Source organism: Lichenostomus cassidix, chromosome 2 (assembly GCF_008360975.1).
Source record: "Lichenostomus cassidix isolate B80296 chromosome 2, HeHo_3.0, whole genome shotgun sequence".
Classification (NCBI taxonomy): domain Eukaryota; kingdom Metazoa; phylum Chordata; class Aves; order Passeriformes; family Meliphagidae; genus Lichenostomus; species Lichenostomus cassidix.
Window position 1 is genome coordinate 59,674,359 of NC_139482.1, and position 18,829 is coordinate 59,693,187.

Sequence of the window (18,829 nt, forward strand, 5' to 3'; positions counted from 1 at the left end):
AAATTAAAGCATGTGCAGAGGAAGAAAGCTTACATGGAGAAAATCTGTGGGACAATTAAATGCTCTAAATTAAGATAAACTCAGAAGCTCAGAGCAGAGACTGAGCCCAAGGCTTTATTAAAGAAATTAACTGATTCTCTCCCAACCAGTTCATTGTCTGTCTCTGCCATTCCCACACTTGTAGTCCAGCTTCTGGGCTCCTCCTGACTACAGGTATCGATTCAAACACATTGGCTGCATGCTTGGTGGATGACTTCCTAGGCTGCCATATAGCACTTACCATATTTGGGCCGTAGCTCCATTCTCTCCTGTTCATCTATGTTATCTAGGATGGTATATTTTGTTTTCTTTCTTATCTTTGTCCTCTTCCTGCTAAAAAGATAGTTACCAAAAAGACATTCAATTCTCATGTACACACATAAATCTGCTCCCTCTTCCTTTTCATACACATAGTTACATACCCTAATATACAGAACGTCATTGTACTTTCTCACCTCCCCTTAAAAACAGTTGTTCCAGTTTATACCTGAATAAGGCAGATGTACAATGTGGACAAGCCAGTATAGTTTTTTTTCTCTCTGATACAGAAGGATGAGGAAAGCAAGGCAGATTGACTTGCTCTCCTAAGCCATAGTTTGTTCAATTTCAACACAGTAACTACACACACAGTAGATGAATATTCAAGTGACCCCACAGTTCACAGTGGAGAAGTCACCTTTACTGCTCAGCCAGCATTACAGCAACAGCCAGCCTTGGCCTCCCCTCCACAGTCTTCTACAGACCTCATCTGGCGACTCAAACTCTTTAAAACCTCCAAAACTCCAGCCAAATCCCTACATTGTGTCGTTTTCCTGTTGTTTCCAGAAGGAAAAGGGAATCTCTTGCCATTCTGTTCTATGCAGTTATTCCCTCCTCTTTTTCGCATGGATCTATATCAACCAGCTCTCACTCCCAGGCACAAGCCGCATGAGGACAAAGGACAGTAGCAGCTGAACTCACAAAAAAAATCCCTTAAATAATCAATACACACAAGCCTGTGAGACTCCACCCCATACCGTGGGGGCGGAACGGGACACACTTTACTATTTAAAGTTTTCTACTAACATCACTATTCCTTCAACCATAAAAATAAAATTGGCATCGACTCCCACACATCCTTTACATACTGCAAAGACACCCTAGAAAAAGATGAAAATTCAGAAAGATTTTGATAGCATTTTATTTTTGCTAACACCTGAACAAGCTATCTATTTGCTGAGCTGTTTGAGCCACAGCAGAAACACTTGCTCTAGTGACAGAACTTGCAGAGGCTTGTCACTTGAAAGAGAATTTCTTATCAGCTCACTAGGAAAGACTGGAGAGGAGGCAGAGAGGGAAACAACATTCAGTAGCATGAATGTTCCTGTTAAAGGAAAGAGGAAACAAGAAGTCTGCATGGCTGAGATCATTAGAGTACTCCTTGCCTGTAAGCCACATGCAGCCCACATACCCACTCTTCCTGTCCAAGGGAGACACCAGACTGGGAGAAGATCCTTTCCCATGGATCACATTCCTGCATCAGTGACCTTTCAGGGTGTGCCATTTTTTTCTTAGCATGGAGTACGTGCAGGACTCAGTAGGAGACTGAAGAGCTGCAGTATACTCTCAGCATTTTAACATTATCACCTACTATGAAGGATACTTCAACATCAGCTTTTTGGTTTTCATAATGCAGAAGAGCACAGACAGGCAAATGGATATTCCTTTTTTCTAGAGAAATGTACATCTACAGAAACAGCTACAGGAAGCTCCTCACATGTCCAAAATGAGCTCCAGTGGTCTACTGCTAGGCTCTGGACTAAAATGTAGCAGCTGTGTGCAATTTTTGCATATACCCCATCAAAAAGAAACACAAGTCATGTACCTTTTGCAGCAGCAGATGCAGAACCAGGCAAGCCCTACCATGACCACAATCAAAATAAAAATAGATACAGTCACATAGAGTATACTCCATTCTGAAAAAAGAAACACAACAGTGCTTTGTAAAGCAAAGAATAGAATATTAAAAATGTAAATGAATATTAAAAATGTAATAGAATATTAAAAATGTAAAGAAAATGAATAGAATAACTTCTAATACAACTCTACTAAAATAACCAGTCCTGAGGAATGGGGAGTGGCAACAGGAATGTAAGAAAACTCAGCACCAACATATTTGTAGAACTCTTAAAAATTTTTAAGCTTTAAGATTAGAAGTGCACATTCAAAAAATTTCTTTCTCTCAAATACCTTTTACCATCCCTGAAGATACCTGAGGTCTATATGGGAACTGACAGTCCTGCAAAGGGTCATGGTTACCACCTCAGTTATCATTTCCTAACTGAAATAAACAGAGGTGTACTCTGGGTCTGGCCTTTTAGTAGTGCTTTAAAAGAAGAGCTGATTGGAGATAGATCCTTCTACATACACACTTATATTTATAAATCCAGGAAAACAGAAAAGGATACAGAGAGATGTGCAATAATTTGAACTCCAATGTGTATACTCAGAGTTTTCAGTATTATTATTGTTACACTATGAAGCAATACAGCATTAGGGCAGGGCTGTAGGAGGTCCCAGCCTCAGACTCAAAACCTACCATCTGGCTTGAGATGTCATTAGTCTTTATTTATTATGTGGCCATTGTTACTAAAGGGCTTGTACCAAGCTCCTTATAAATGTCTATAGATTTACTTGAAGATCACTGCTTTGATCAGCAAATGTCTCCAAGCCTGCATAGTACTAAGAAAGTTGAGAGTTATTTCACCTTAAGTAGAAGACAAATTTAATTTAAATTTAATTATTAATTCTTTGAAATAGAGAGGCTTAGCTGATAAGTTAGGTGTGCCACAGAATAGAGAGAGGATAATCCTGGTGAAACTAAATTACATTTCCCAGGTGCAACAGGCAAACTGAAAGAAACAGTGGAATTAATCATGCTAAAAATCTGAGTTTCTAAAGGTCAGTATTGGTCAGTCCAGAATACTGCTGTTTTTTCTTGGCTTAGATCAGATCATACTTCTGGCACAGAAGCACCCAACACCCACTCAGAGAAATTGAAGTTGCTGCCTCTCTTACAGCTTTGCAACAATCCTACTCAAAAGCTTTGCAGTGCCCATGTTATTCAACTCCAACTGGCCCTAATTTTTCGCAGAATCTCTCTCCCAAGTTTTCCTACTTTTTTCATCAGATAGTGTTTCTCTTTAAAATTTAGGCTACTACTGTCAAGACATCATTTCAAGAAATTATTCTAATATCTTTCTATAGAAAGGTATTGCTGGGCTGGAAAACAGAGACTGTTCTAGTTTCTCCTCAGCATCTACCTCCTAAGTATTCCCCATTCTGAGAACAAATAACCAACAGTCTCACAAGACAAGAAGTTACTCTTGAAATACATCCCACAACACCCAAACTCACCACAATTACTCTCTCCATCATTTAGATAACGATGAATCAAGTTTTCCATCCACAGCTGATAGCAAATGCAGCGTTTTGTTATGGGGTCACAGTGCCCATGTCCAGAGCATTTCAAAAGACAGGCTAAGAACAGAACCAAACATAGGGTCAGTTGTGTAAATGAACAAGTTGTCACCTCTTAAAGTAAGACTAGGTTGGTGGCAAAGCATCTGATTCATAACACTGATATTTTTTTCAAACTCCCTTTCTTTGGTGTTACATGTCAAATAGATTTACAGTTTAGCAGACTGCTGGCTGTCAGGAGAAAGAACATAATCAGAGTACATTTATAATAGAACAACAATCCTTTCCAACCAGTAAATAAAGATGGAATTTACTACACTATCAATGACTATTTTGTGACCAGAGTCTGCTTACTTTGCTTGTATTTGAATTGTTGTGTCCTGATTTTAAATTATGGAGAAGTCGTGTCTGCAATACATAAGTATCATAAAGAGTTAGCATTACTAGTGAAGCTTAAAATAAGCTGAGAAGTTCAAGCACCTTTTTGGGCAAAAGAGTTCATTATAGGAAACCCCAGCAGCCTGTGTACATTGCAAAGATTAGAAGACTAGGTTATAACACAGCAATCACCCATTTTGCCTGATACAGGCAGACAGGAACAAGTTAGATTACAAGCCTATTTACTGAACTCTAAAAGCCCTGAAGGAAGCAGAGATATGAAACATATTTATTTTATGGCTATATTAAGTTTTGCCCATCTTCCAAGAAAAGATGGTATGTAAGGTATGTTTATCCTCATTCCACAGGCCTTCCCAATGCAGAACAGATTAAGATGTGCTTTTGCCTGCTGGCACAGATTGTCCCTTAAAAGTAACTGGCACCAGTCCACCTACCACAAATCATGAAGCATTATAAGTATTGTCCTCAAAATCATCTTTTGTAAAGCTACACCCAGCAAGCCCAGACACCAGAGGGCAGACAGGAGGACTTCATGCACTCTTTCCAGGTGCTGTATTAGCCAAATTCCTGCAAAGTTTCGAGATGAGCAAGCACAATCCAAAACATACCGGCCGTGTCAACTCGCAGGACCTTAAAAAGCAGGAAGTCAGCCTTCTGTTTCAAAAGCTGCACATGCAGAGTCCGTGAAACATCTGATGCCTTGATCACCGTGGAAGGATGGCCGTTCTGCACGTAGAACACAACTGCGGTGCTGTAGAAAGAACAGCTAAGGTCAGGACTGCTGTCACAGATCGCTTTTGCCAGGCATTCAACAATAAAGTACAAAGGTGTACAGACTTTAGGATTTTTTTTTTGTTTCTGGAAAGCAAGTGTCACCCCTGATAAAGATTAGAGAACTCTGTCCGTGGATCAGTCAACTGATCATAATTCTGAGCTGGGAGCACGAGCAGTTTTCTCGCTTCTCAATTTCACAGAAGACAGGTGAGAATAAAAGCAAATGCAATTCCCTCCTGGGTCTTCCTGACTTTTACTTTAAGAAGTGTACGTTTGCTTTCTCCACTCTCATGTAGAGCCTGCTGCAAAACACACCGAAGCAATTTCACTCACTTTAGGAAATTGAATTTAACAGGAGAAAAAGCTCAGAAGCAAGAGATCCAGAGAACTTCATGTGGAAGTCCCCCTGCTCAGTCATCCATAACTTTAAGTTGATCTCATCCTGTATCAGACACTTCAGGGAACACATTAACTTGAAAAGCTGTGATTAAAAATACTATATATATAAATACTAGATTTTCCAAATGGTGTGTTTTTAAGAGGTTCCCTGAGAGCTAAATAAACACCAAAATGGGTTTTAAATTAGCAAGTAGCTGAGAAGAAGTAATTTAAAGCTAACTCATGTCAACAGGTTCTACCAATCATGTTGAGAAGTTTCTCTGGGTACACACAACCATCTCTAGCACTCTACACCAAGTAGAGGGATTATTTCTTCTTCACAGTAAAATAGCACACTTAAGAGAATCCACTGTGGAGTTTTCTCTGCAAAAAATAGATTTTTACCACCAGCTGTGCAGGGAAGTGTTTATTAATTATTAAGAATATCAAAACCATGGAGAAGTAGGAAAAAAAGGGGGAATAAAATAGGCTTGATCAAATAGAGATGGAACCTTATCTTGAAATAGAATGCTTACTTCACTGTAAAAAAATCAGTTTATCTCACTCCATCTAGCATAAATAGCTAGATGGAGCAAGCACTGTATGGAAGGAAGTGCTTGTTCCATAAAAAAATTAGCAGCACTGTATGGAACAAAGACACTGAAATATGTATGCATATACTTTCTTTAAAGAAAAAAAAATCTATACAGAAAAAAAATGGATTCTTTTTTAAACAGTTCTGAGCCTCCATGGAGTTTACTTCATGAATTTTCTACTGCAGAAGAAATTCACCTTTTAAAGTACATTCTGTTGAGAAATATAGCATTTTTTGTCATCTTTGGAAAGATTATTTTGCAACGAATTATGAGCTGTGAAAGAGGCAAAGAAAACCACAAGTCTTTCTGGCACAGCAGGACATCTTTGTACCTTATATCTGAGTAGGCTTGTATCTTCTGAACTTTGATATCTGAATCCAAAACATTCAGCAATACAGCCAGCTGTCTCACCAGAGTGTCCTTCTGCTGCTCACTCAGCTGTCCCACTCTAACCTGCAGGATCAGCTCCACCAGACCGCTCCTTTTGGGATCTGACAGAAGAACAACATGCTATTCCTTCAGAGCCTGGCAAATATTTCAGCAGCAACATGCAGTACTTGAAAGGATTTATTAATGCTATAGTTTTCTGCACAAGACCCATATCAGTGATAAGCTATCTCTTCTGTGTTCTTACAGAAGTACTTAGCCTACATGGTCACATTCTCTCTGAAACAAACCTGGGGGGTCCTAAGATAGCAACCCTTCTTATCAATGAAGTACTTCAGGGTGCACTTTCAGCATTTACATGTTTCTGTGCAGAAAAGCAACTTCTACTCCCCTAAATGCTGCCATCTTAAAGTCAGAGGTAAGCACTAGATAAGTCCAATTACCAAGTTCCCTGCTAGTTACCTACTGCTGACTACCACCCAGGAAAAGGGAGCCAAAAATGGAATTGCATGGTAACATGGAAGACTGTAAGCAAGTCTAAATGAGGATGGTAAATTTGAGAAATATCAGGTATGCTTACCCTGCCTATCCTTACAAACTGAGGGGTGTGTTAAATAGTACTTGAACTTCTAGAGTAGCTTGAAAACAAAACAAACTTCACAGACATCCCATGAGAATCACAGTCCAATTAATATGACTACATTCAATAATAAAGTGAGGAAAATAAAACCACTGTACAGGAGCCAGACAAACAAGAAATCTCTGACAGACCCAATATTTCAGAGTCTTTTCCCAAGATTTCAACTTCCATGATATAGCTATTTCACCTGCATTTGAAAACAAGTCTATGTAACAAGTAATATCAGACCATGAAAAGACAGTTTACAACCCTCTGAAATTCTAGAGGATTGTTTTTGTCCTTCAGGATAAAAGAAGGAAAACAAAGCCACACTTTCAATCATCAAACTGAAGCATTTGTACCTAAATTTAATGTTCAGCTCCCATCTCTTTCTATTGTCCAGACTAATTAACAACCAGAAAAAGAAACAAAAAAACTACGAAGAATGAGAAGCAACAAAAGCCTAATGAAAATACTAACTAGTAGATATAATTTTTATTTATTTATGCTCCCAACTAAGGCGACTGTAGTAGTAAAGAATCCTGATGTCACCTTTTAACACACTTGGGCCTATTCAGAGAACAGTAAGAAGGTAGGAAGAGACCTGTTTGCTCTGTGTTTTAACCTGAGATATTCTCATCAACATCTAAATAAGTAAATGAAAAGGAGAACAAAGATGTGGTATTCACGACATGTTGATGACCTTTTAATTGTCATACCAGGCCGCACTTCAACAGTTGCTGAATCAACATCTGAGTCTCCCTTGGCATCCGTCACTTTCAAGTGGAAAATATAGGTTCCTTCCACTAGATTAGTTAGTTGAAGTACTGCCTCGTGGTCTGAGCCATGGATCACATCCTGCAAAAACAAGGTCCAGAATAGTTACACCCTCAGAGAAAGCTGCAGGTTTCATTATCAAGTTTGCTATCTGGTATGATGGTGTGTATTCTTGCTTTGACTTTGGGACAAATGTGACCTACCCATAGCTTATATCACAGTAATGACAATTTGGAAATTAAGGTTAATGAGGATGTCTGCACACTATGGATATTTTCATTAAAAGTGTCCCAGACAGAGCAGATGACAATCTGAAAAACACATCTGCTTGAACATCCAAGACAGTTATGTTATTATTTCTCAATTTTACTCCAGGATCCTGGTTCTGCTTTCTGAACTCCTAATTTTCTCTCCTTGGAGTTAATGTATTTTCAACTATCAGCTCTGCCAGCTATATTTAAGCTAAACCTCTTCATTTCTTACACCCTCATGTGAACTGCTTCTAGATGTTTTCTTTATGATTTTGCTTTTTCTCCTCTCCCAGTACCTGCTGATTTGCCACTGTCTTCCTGAGGGAAAAAAGCTGTCCACAAGACTTTTTGCAAATAGGTAAAAAGGTTATCCCAGTTTAATTAGCTGACACATAAACTGAAGTTTATCATCAGGTATTTCTGCTGTCTGCCCCACTCAGAGAGCAGAATCCATCGCCCTAATAGCCCAGGCTATTCACCATCGTCTGCCAGGCAAGGTATCTACATATCTAATGATAAACACCATTTTTTCCTTAAACTTCATGTTTTACTTAATATGGTACCAGGCAGGATTCCTTAATCTTTATTGGCACTTCTTTTTGCAGACCCTTCCTTCTTTGGAATATCTGGATTTCAGATTATTTTTTTCTCTCTAACACATTAGCTTCATACTATCACCAATTATTCTTAAAGAGACACAGCTTTATTCTTCTGTCTGAAGTCTTTCCCAACTAACTCTGCATTTCTGCAGTCCTCTTACTTAGTTACCATATTCTCTAGCTATACTGAAAATATCATCAGCCTTTTGAACCACAGCATTACAGAGAGCAGGGGAGACAAACCAGAAACAGACACCACACCTGACAGCATCTTATAGGTCATATCTACTCTCCCTGCTGCAGTGACATTATGTGCATAACAAAAGCCCAATTTTGTTACAACCTTCAAGAAACTTACCCCAGCTGCTGGGCTTTGACCATCCCGAATCCACAAATATGACACAATCCCCTGGTCATCAGCAGACCTTGAGCCATCCAAGGTAACAGAGTTGTTTGGAAGCACTAGAACATGCTTCCCACCAGCATGTGCCCGGGGTGGACTGTTGTTTTCTAGCCATAAAAATAGTGGAGAGGGATTTGCTTTCAAAACATGAGAAATGTGAAATGCTATTGCCAATGCACCCACACTGCAATTCTTTACCTGATGATTACAGACAATAACAATAGAACCTCATGTCAAAGCTACAAGAAAAGGATGAGTGGGTATACAAAATTTGGCTCTGGCCATATTGCAGTCTATCAAAAAGAGAGGTACACCATGAAGAGAAAGATGTTTTTCAAAAAGTATTGTGGGATATTCTATTTACAGTCTCACAGTAACTTCAGCATCAGATCATTTCAGTCAAGCAAAAAGATTTTCTGCCTGCTTAGAAACACAGCCCAGCATGAGATCACCATACTGGGACCTTTTCATCTGGAAAATTACTTATTACCCAATAGAAGCTTGTGCAAGACCTTGCATTTTCAAAATGCCTGTATTTAGGCAAAATGCAATCAGCAAACTAATTCCCAAATGTTTTTTGCTCACCATTAGCAGTGAAATTAAGGCATGCATTGGGCATATGGTAAAAAAAAAGCCAAAGAAATATGAACATATTGTCTTTCCAGAAACAAGACACCAGTAATTTTTCTTTAGAACACAACTGGTAAGCCAGGGCTCAAGGAATAGGTGGGGCTGAGTGAAATACCTTACTGGACACAAATAGCTGGACACAAATAATTCAGTTCTGGGCAGATCTCAATGGCATTGGCTGTAACAGCATAGAGTTGTCTGTGATACAACTGATCTTGTCTCTTCCAAATAAAACCAGTTGACTAAACTTGGTTATTGGAAAACTTGGTATTTTTGATATTGAACCTGTGACCATAGGCAGAATTTACTGTGGCTACACTTCCCAGCACAAACGAGACCATGGGCACATATGGGCAGAGCTGTTGCCATACATTTCTAACTGAAAATTAAATTAAACTTTGAAACAGTTCAAGCAATGATGCACATGGGTAAAACAAAGTTCAGCTTCATCTCCAAGATGCACACAGATCAGCACAATCCCAATCCCAAGGACAAGCTGGTCAGAGAATGGATTGGGAGCAGCCAGCATAATACCACTAAGCCTCGAAGAGAAGGACTTGGGGTGTTGACTGTCAAGAAGCTCAGCATGACCCAGCAATGTGCACCTGCAGTCCAGAAAGCCAACCGCATTCTGGGCTTGCTGAAGTCAGCACATCCCTGGCAGTGCTCAAGGATGGATGGGTTTTTGAGATGTCTGGTCTAGTGAAAGGTGTCCCAGCCCATAGCAGGGGGGTTGGAACAAGATGATTTTGAAGGTCCCTTCAAACCCAAGCTGTTCTATGATTTTATGATTATCCTAAAGCCTCTTCTGCAGCATGCATTTTGGAAAAGAAACCCCAAGCCCAAAAAAATTTAAATGCCTTATACCACAGCAATTGTTTCTCTGTATAATTAAAAAAAAACCAAACAAAAAAGCCCCCCCTGCCCAAAACAAACAACAAAAAACCTCCCAAACCAAAACAACAACTAAAAAACCACACACACATACTAAATCCAAACAAAAATCACCACAACAAAACACCACCAAAAAAAAAAAAAAACCACCAAAAAACACCCAAAAAACCCAGGTCTTTTAATACTAAAATTTTAAAGTGGAAATTTGTTCACGGAGATGTCACTTCTTGGATGTTACTTTAAATTCCACAGTAAAACTACTTTTCTGCTCTAAGCTTAACTTCAAAGATAAAATAAAAATGTAGGGTCTTAATGATGTAGACATACAATTGTCAAAAATACTATTTTGAAGCATGTTTATTACAACTAATTTTGCATATATTGAACACTGAAACAGCTTGCATGAAATGAAATTAATTCTGTGAGTCACTCACAATACTACTTTACTACAAAAGAGCAGCTGAGTCTTCTCAAAAACCCTTGAAACATGACAAAAAATATGTTATACCTTTCTGTTCTGATTTCCTTGACATCCTGTCAGTGACTGAACGAACTGTCCAGTTGCTCACCATGACCTAAGAAGCAGCAGCAGCCAGGCTTACCTTCCTTCACAGTAATGGAGAGCACAGATGCACTGCTCAAGCCCTGCTGGTCTTTCACGGTCAGTCTGAAGCGATAGGTACCAACCTGGAGGCCAGTCACAGTTGCTATTGCCTTGTCATCGTTTTCCATCTGTACAGAGCTTGGCCCACTGAAACAAAACATCTCACAAAAATAATTACGTCCAGCCAGCCAGACTGTGAGTTCAGCAGCATTGCTCATGCTTTCTGCTTCTATGTGTTGTAGCTCTACTACTGCTATAATCACTGATGGGTAAAGAACTATTTGAGACATGAGTTTAGTTTGGAGAATTCATTAATGCCTTTTTTCAAGACATTCAAAGCACCCAAGCACACATGCCCACTAACCAGAAGAGTAGAAAATGCACCCCAGAAGTTCAACCTCACCACAGTTCTATTACCTGGGAGCACAAAAATGGAACTGTAACTAACAGCTATTTCATGCAAATTATATTGCTCCAAGAGCCACCCACAACACGTACAGGCTGCCAGCAATCTTCTTCCTGTACCAGGTACGACAGCTGCATGAGCTACAATGCCCTGTTCTTTTATTAAGGGTCATTTAGGTTTGCACATAAACATACAATTTTAAGCTTTGGTAAAACATTTTCAATCATCATTCAAGAGGGATTTAGTTACCCATTACTGAGAGTTCAGGCTTAAGTGTCAGACACTTTACTGTTCAATAAACAAGTGATTGAGAAATCCCAGTTCTAAACACTTATTGAAAAGCTTGGTATATTACAGGAGGGTACCCAAGCCTGCTACTTGCTTTTTAACAAGAGACACAAAAGTTCCTGTCATTTTCTCTTAATTTTATAAAAGCAGGCCTCAAAATGAAACTATTAAAAACAGGCAGAGATTGCCTGAGCTTTTAAAATTCAACTTAAAATTACTACTATGCTATTAGTATTCAAGTAGGATGGTCCTGAAAGCAATTCTCTAATGGAGCATCACTCCGTTAGAGAGGAGCATAAGAGGCTCTAGACCAAATCACTTTTACTTTGCTTTCTGTTTTACTGGAGATTAGTAAAATCTTTAGTTACCTGATATTTTCCCAATGATAGAAGACAATGCCTTGGTCATCTTGGCTTCTGCTTCCATCCAGTGTAGTACTTTCTACTGGGAAGGTTAATTCCTTGTCAGGGCCAGCCACCGCTACTGGAGGACTGTTATTTTCTGCAAAATTAGTAATTAGTGTATGACATTTTCTAGGTAGTCACCAGCAAGGCTGTCCAGCCAGAGGGAAGATTTTACATGGAGTATTTTAATAAAAATTTGATGTATTGGCTCAAAAGGTACAAACCCCAAGTAAGACATGTGCAAGCCAGCAGGTGGGAGAGGTCCACTGTGCCACAAGCCAAATCCCACAGCAAGAGGGATCACAAATCCCACAGCAAGACCCCTTTTCATAGACCTATCTGAAGGCACAGTCACACTCCCACAAATATTGCTGCATGTATTATATGAATTGAATGCATTATATGAAATGCATTATATGAAATGTCAAAAAACATGAGTGGTGGGGTATTCTCCTAGTTCTACAAGTCCATCCCTTTCAAAACCTCCCACACAAATATGATTCTTTGCCCTGAAAGAAGATATTGACCCATTCTGTCTGCTGCTCAAGGCCAGCATGATGCCACTAAGTTCATGCCAACTCAGAGAATTTGAGAATTCAATGCAGAAACATAAAACCTGTTACTCTGTTTTCAGCCTCTGCTTTTGTGACATGGTAAAACTGGCAATGCTACCATTTTCCTGGGTATTTATTTGCCCTTGGACCTGACTTCAGCAATAGCCTCTAACTCCACACTACACCAGGTCTAAAAGGCAACAGCATGCACCACACTTCCAATTCATGTTCTTGATTTCTGCAGAAAGTTGCTGTAAAGAAGAGTTCATCTACAAAAGATGTCTACTAAGCGACAACAGGAAGATAAAACATTGCCTCATGATGGAATGCAAGACCTGCACATGGGCAAAAAGGCAACTTTGGATGTAATAGGCAAACATATTAGGAAAAAAATAAAGGCATTAAAAAAACTCATGAGGCCCAGACCATCTGGGCTTATTCATCACTTGTCTCCCAAACCTAAATAAACATGTGAAAGATGCAGCTTTTCAAAAGTCCTTGCTTGACACTTTTCCTGAGAAAACACAACGCAATTCGTTTGAGGGAGAATTCAAATCACACAAGGACTCTTGCAGGAGAACTGCAAAACAGTAAGAAAACTGAGCAAAGCACTGATTGATACTCTGAGCAGCTTTCAAAACAGACTTTGTAAGATATTAAAATCAAAGGCTATAATTTGGCTACAAGAAGCACACTCAGACCTCTGTGCAGGTTGCCTTACATAACCAGGCTGGTGTGAACCCTCAGGATTGCCACCTGGACTTTCTATGACTCTACATTTGCTTTAACTGCCCGCTTTGACAGAAAATGGAAGTGGAAGAGTCCTTAACCCAGGGGTACCAGAAATTTGGACTGCCATGTCAGTGGTGTAATGCAGGGAGAGGAAGTGTTGGAGAATGGCGCCAAAGCACCAGTCTAGGCCAGCCCTGAGGGACCCAGACATGCCTGCAGGGACTTACCAGGCTGCACGATCAGTGTGACCTCGGCTGTGGAGCGCTGCTGTGCAGAGTCTGTGACAGTCAGCTGGAAGGTGTAATCCCCTTCCTGCATTGCAGAGAGTTGGAGGTACGGCGTCCGCACTCCCTTCGCAGCGTTGGTAAACACAGAGCACGAGATACAACAGAAATGGTTGTGCATAATGAAAGGTCTTATAGAGCAAATGTAAGGAAAAAGGAATGTTTTAATTCATAAATACAGTATCTGTGCAAGGAGTTTATGCACCTTGCAGATAAAGAGGAGGCTGAAAATCTCATGCACACACTGAGCTAATGTCTTCCCTATTGCAACTGCTCCTACCAACCCAGAGAAATATCTACAGGCAATAAATCCTAATTTCTTCTGTTCATATAACCACTGCATTATTGCTCCACAATGATAATTGTGAAGCACATGGAACACTAACATTCTCAGTTAGGAAATTAAATACTGACAAAAATTTCTACAGCTTACTCCATTTCCTTAGGGCTATTTTAAAAACAAATATCATGACATCCTTTAGTGACATAATGACGAGAGGGAACTCACGGCAGTCTCAATATGAGATATAGAGTAAGCTCCGTTTTATTTCACCAAACGAGAAACTTATATACTGTTACAGATGTTACTAATTATAGTTACACACGTATCTGCAGTTTGTTCTCACACATTCAGGGATCCTCCTGTTGACTCCCTTATTCTTTCTCATAACACTTCTGACTCCTTATTCTTTCTCATGAAATTCTTCCCACAGCTCAGAAACACAGCTGTGGCTCCCAGGTGTTAGTTTCTCATAACAGCTTGTTAGGATTTTTACTGAGGCCTGACTATGCTGAGGCTTTGTTCAGGCCTGTTTAGTTAGCATAAGTTTTGCTGGAAAACTGCGTTTTCCAACAGTTCCCCCGTTTCGCTTGTGAGAACAGACGTTGTCTGTTATCAGATTAATTTGCTTTGCTATAAGTAATTCTTATTATTAGAATTTTTATAAGTTTACCTAAGGAAATTTCACTAGTTATTTAGATATGTTGCCATGGTCTAGGAACTGTCATTGCTGAAAACATTCACTTCACAGGTAACGCTTGGAGAACCCTTTCCGGACAAGGACTCCAAGTTTACTTGGAAGAAGGTTTAGCTTTTATAAACTCAATTTGGCAAGTCAAAATTATTTGATCACATTTTGATGTAGAACACTTGGGACTCATGGCATGTTTCCCAGCCAGTTAGGACCAAGGCCTGGCCAGGGCCTAGATGCTAAGTGGAAGGGTTTTCTTAGAACATCTTTTAAACAAGCTTTGATTAATATCAATAAGGAGAGTGTCTTAACATGTTACTATTTTTGCAGATAGCTATATAAGGTGAGATGAAATATTTGAAAACAGTAGATATTATTATTTGACTTTAACTAAGGAAGATAAAACTGCAAAGGCTTTTTGTGAATAATAATATAAACTAACAAATTTAAAACTTAAAATCAATAGCACTGAAAATGAATAAAACTTGATCTTAATAAATCTGCTTTTAAACTAACAAATAGGACTTAACTATAATGGAATTTAAAATTGATATCACTTTAACAACTTAACTCTAACAAAATTTAAAACTTAACAGAATTTAAAATTAACATCACTTAATATTACTTAACAGAATTTTAACTTTAACAGAATTTACAACTTAATAGAATTTAAATTCACTATTACTTAACTTTAACAGAATCTATGCTTAACCAAAAGTACTTAACAGGTAGTTTAAACTATTCAGTATAACTTCACTCACAGGTTTTCATTCACACATCAAAACTCTCAAGAAATCAAAATCACACTATCAACAGCCACAGGTTTCATCTACACATTAAAGCACTCAACACACTCTCAGTAGGCCTACAATATTCACACATACACACAAACACCATCTTAAGTAACGCTTTAGCAAAATTCAACTTTCGTTCAAGGCTTTAGTATTCAAGGTGTTATTTTTTATCAGGATAATATCTTGTTACAATGCTTCTTTATTAGTAAAACGCTGGAAATAGGTTTTGGTCTCGGTGTCAGTGCAGCCAGGCTGAAGGAAGAGCCGATCTGCTCCATCTGCTTGAACATTTTCAGGGAGTTTCAGTTGCTGAAGCTGTCAATCATTTCTTCATCCTTGGGGAGGAGTAGAGTTTAGAGTTTCACCACAGACATCACAGTTGGGGCAGTGAAGGAGGCGTGGATGGCTCGCGGCTCCGCCCACCGGGGCACCCTCTGCGACTTCCGCTTTCTTTACCAGTTGATCGGAAACCACGGTTGGAGCAACTTCCGCCACAGGTCTGTCTGTGTGCCATGCAGGCGGCGCGCAGTGAAGGGTAGGGGCCACCGCTGCCGTGCGGCCACTGGTCGCTTTCTGTTTGTTCTTTTTGTTTTTACAAGCTTCTGTGCTGTGAGTATCTCTGTTGCAGCGGGAACACCAAACTTTTTCGTTACAGTTCTTTCGTATGTGTTTTTCACTGCCACATCGATAACACTGGAATGATTTCTGGCAACTCTGGCTCCCCACCCGCGACATTTGAGCTCTCTCCAACATCGTATTCAGTTGTTCTGGTAAAAATTCAACAGTGACTCTCTCAAACAAAGCAGCTAAGATGTTTTTCGTTGTAAAGTTGCCAAGCTCTGTGATACATTGAGGCAAGAACAGCTTTTTCATCCAATTGAGTAACTTTGTATTCTCGGCTGTCGGTAGCGGCACGGAGCGCCCTCCCCTTGGTAGCGCTGGCAGCGAGGGAGAGCTACTATTCTCCCCACCCCTCCCTGGCGGGGGGGGTTTCCCCAGCTGCGCGGCTGCCGAAGTTTTACGCATGTTAAAAGCAGCACGGTAACTCACAGATTTTTCTCTGGTCCATGCGGCTGTTATCTCTCGTGCTGCCAGCCACGCAAGGTCTTGCTTCGTGGCATGTATTTGTAAGCAGGCTACGACTTTAGTCCATGGTTTACCAAGCTTTCTTGCAATTTTATCACACTCCAAAAGTAAAGTAGCTCCATAATTCAACAACTCTCCTACATCGAATACTGTAATAGGATTTGTAAAAAATCCATAAGCTTGTCCCACCACCATCAGGCTAGCTAAATGCGACAGGCTGCCTTTGGTAAGTCCATGCTTTTGTAAAAAGCATAACAATAAAAATTGGGCTACCTCCGTTTCCATTGTGGTCCAGCTGGGTTTAATATAACGTAGTCGCCGCCGTCCGAGCACTCTGCTGGAGCTCGCGGTCGCCACGGTATGTGCAGTTTACCGAAGTGTAGCCCCCACAGTAGGCAGGTCCTATTCAGCCTGTGCTGCCAGATCTCCCCCTCGTGGGGCGAAGATCTTGACACACCGTCGCTGCACAGCTCCGGCGCCTCTCCGTTCTCGCCGCTCTCAGAAGCAGGGTCGTAAAACTCTGCTGCTAGTGTCCGTGGTCGTCGGGGTCACCATTTGACATAACGACGAGAGGGAACTCACGGCAGTCTCAATATGAGATATAGAGTAAGCTCCGTTTTATTTCACCAAACGAGAAACTTATATACTGTTACAGATGTTACTAATTATAGTTACACACGTATCTGCAGTTTGTTCTCACACATTCAGGGATCCTCCTGTTGACTCCCTTATTCTTTCTCATAACACTTCTGACTCCCTATTCTTTCTCATGACATTCTTCCCACAGCTCAGAAACACAGCTGTGGCTCCCAGGTGTTAGTTTCTCATAACAGCTTGTTAGGATTTTTACTGAGGCCTGACTATGCTGAGGCTTTGTTCAGGACTGTTTAGTTAGCATAAGTTTTGCTGGAAAACTGCATTTTCCAACACTTTAGTATTTATAAAAATCATTAAATGCAAAGCCAAGCTTAACTTGAACCCAGGCTTACAGAAAAAAAACCCCCACATTAAGCAAGACAACTCTGTCCTGAGTTAACTCTTCCAGTAGTACCTGCTGGTACTTGTATAAGCTCATAAAATGACTGGGCCCATCTAAAGGTCCTTCTACTAATAAAACAAACATTTGTGGCATCTCTCATATGAGGAATAACACATCATAATGCCATTATGTTTGGCTTCCTTTTTTTTTTTTTTGGAAAAAGATGATAATAAGAACAAAGGGACCTGATAAATGATTAACTAACCAGCAGAGGTATTTGTTACAATGTACTCTAATAGTGGATATCATATAACACACCACAGACCAGCATTCTCTGGAGAGGTCCAGAGAAGTGCCATGAAGATGTATCAGAGGGCTGGAGCACCTCTCCTACAAGAAGACTGAGAGGGTTGGGGTTGCTCAGCCTGGAGAGCAAAAGGCTCTGGGGAGACCTTATTGCAGCCCTTCAGTACCTAAAGGGGGCTTATGTAAAGGAGGAGAGATATTTATATGGACATATTATATAAATATGTCCACATTCACATGGACAGATAGTGACAAGACAAGAGAGAATAGCTTCAAACTGAAAGAGGGCAGGCTTAGATTAGACATTAGAAGAAATTATTTATGCAGAAAACAGTGAAGCACTGGAAAAGGTTGCCCAGAAAAGCTGTGGATGTCCCATCCTTGGCAGTGTTAAGGCCAAATTGGATGGGGACCTGAGCAACCAAGTCCAGTGAGTGACATCCCTGCCCATGGCAGAGTGTTGGAACAAGATGGTCTTCAATGTCCCTTCCAACTCAAACCATTCTGTGATCCACAGCTTCAGGCACATGAAAAAGATTACCAGTCTGTTGAAAAGAAACTGTAAGATGTCCTTGCATTTCCACATTAAATAGCCAAGGAACCCATTGGATATCTCAAGCAGTCATTTTATTCCCTCAGAAAGATTGCTTTAAGATTGAACAGCTTTCAAAAACTGTAAGTTCAGTTTGCTTGGTTGCTTTAGGGAAGTTTTTGTGTTGGTGAGTGATCAGAAATAAATCATTAGGCCGTAAGTCCTTCCATAATTATTTAATTTCATCTACAGTGTAAAGCTTGCATTAATATTACTCCTTTTCTAAACAGATCTACAGAGTGAGCTCTGTCCAGTTCTGGAGGTCTAAAGCATTTGCCAACACAAATCAAGTCTCTTATAAAAAATGGCTTCTGAGTTTCAGCTAGCTTCATTACAGTAATCACATCAACTGCCTACAGAGCTGTAAGAATCTCCAACTTACCAAATGCAAGTCCAGTGAAAATATTTATTAACTTCTCAGATTAAAACAAAACAAAATAAACCAACAAAAACAGTAACGAAAATAAGAGAATAAATTCTGTAAATCCTCATTGGAAACTCATGTTTTAGTGAGCATATAAACCCATCATAGAGCATGGCTGCATAAACTCTGCCAAAAGGTCATGTTATCTTTCACTCATAAAATTAAGTTTCTATTTGAGTTCTACTCTCTCCAGGAGAAAG

General features: G+C 39.9%; 1 protein-coding gene across 1 annotated transcript in view; it reads right to left on the reverse strand.

Moving 5' to 3' along the window:
* KIAA0319 (KIAA0319 ortholog) overlaps positions 1-18,829 on the reverse strand; it is a 61,348-nt gene that overhangs the window by 5,520 nt on the left and 36,999 nt on the right. The window contains exons 11-20 of the mRNA XM_085051706.1: positions 13,421-13,544; positions 11,872-12,004; positions 10,808-10,956; positions 8,637-8,788; positions 7,371-7,509; positions 5,977-6,136; positions 4,506-4,648; positions 3,436-3,558; positions 1,904-1,994; positions 281-372 (exon numbers count right to left, since the gene is read on the reverse strand). Coding sequence (XP_084907832.1) covers positions 281-372; positions 1,904-1,994; positions 3,436-3,558; positions 4,506-4,648; positions 5,977-6,136; positions 7,371-7,509; positions 8,637-8,788; positions 10,808-10,956; positions 11,872-12,004; positions 13,421-13,544 — 1,306 coding nt within the window. The remainder of the gene's footprint in view (positions 1-280; positions 373-1,903; positions 1,995-3,435; positions 3,559-4,505; positions 4,649-5,976; positions 6,137-7,370; positions 7,510-8,636; positions 8,789-10,807; positions 10,957-11,871; positions 12,005-13,420; positions 13,545-18,829) is intronic.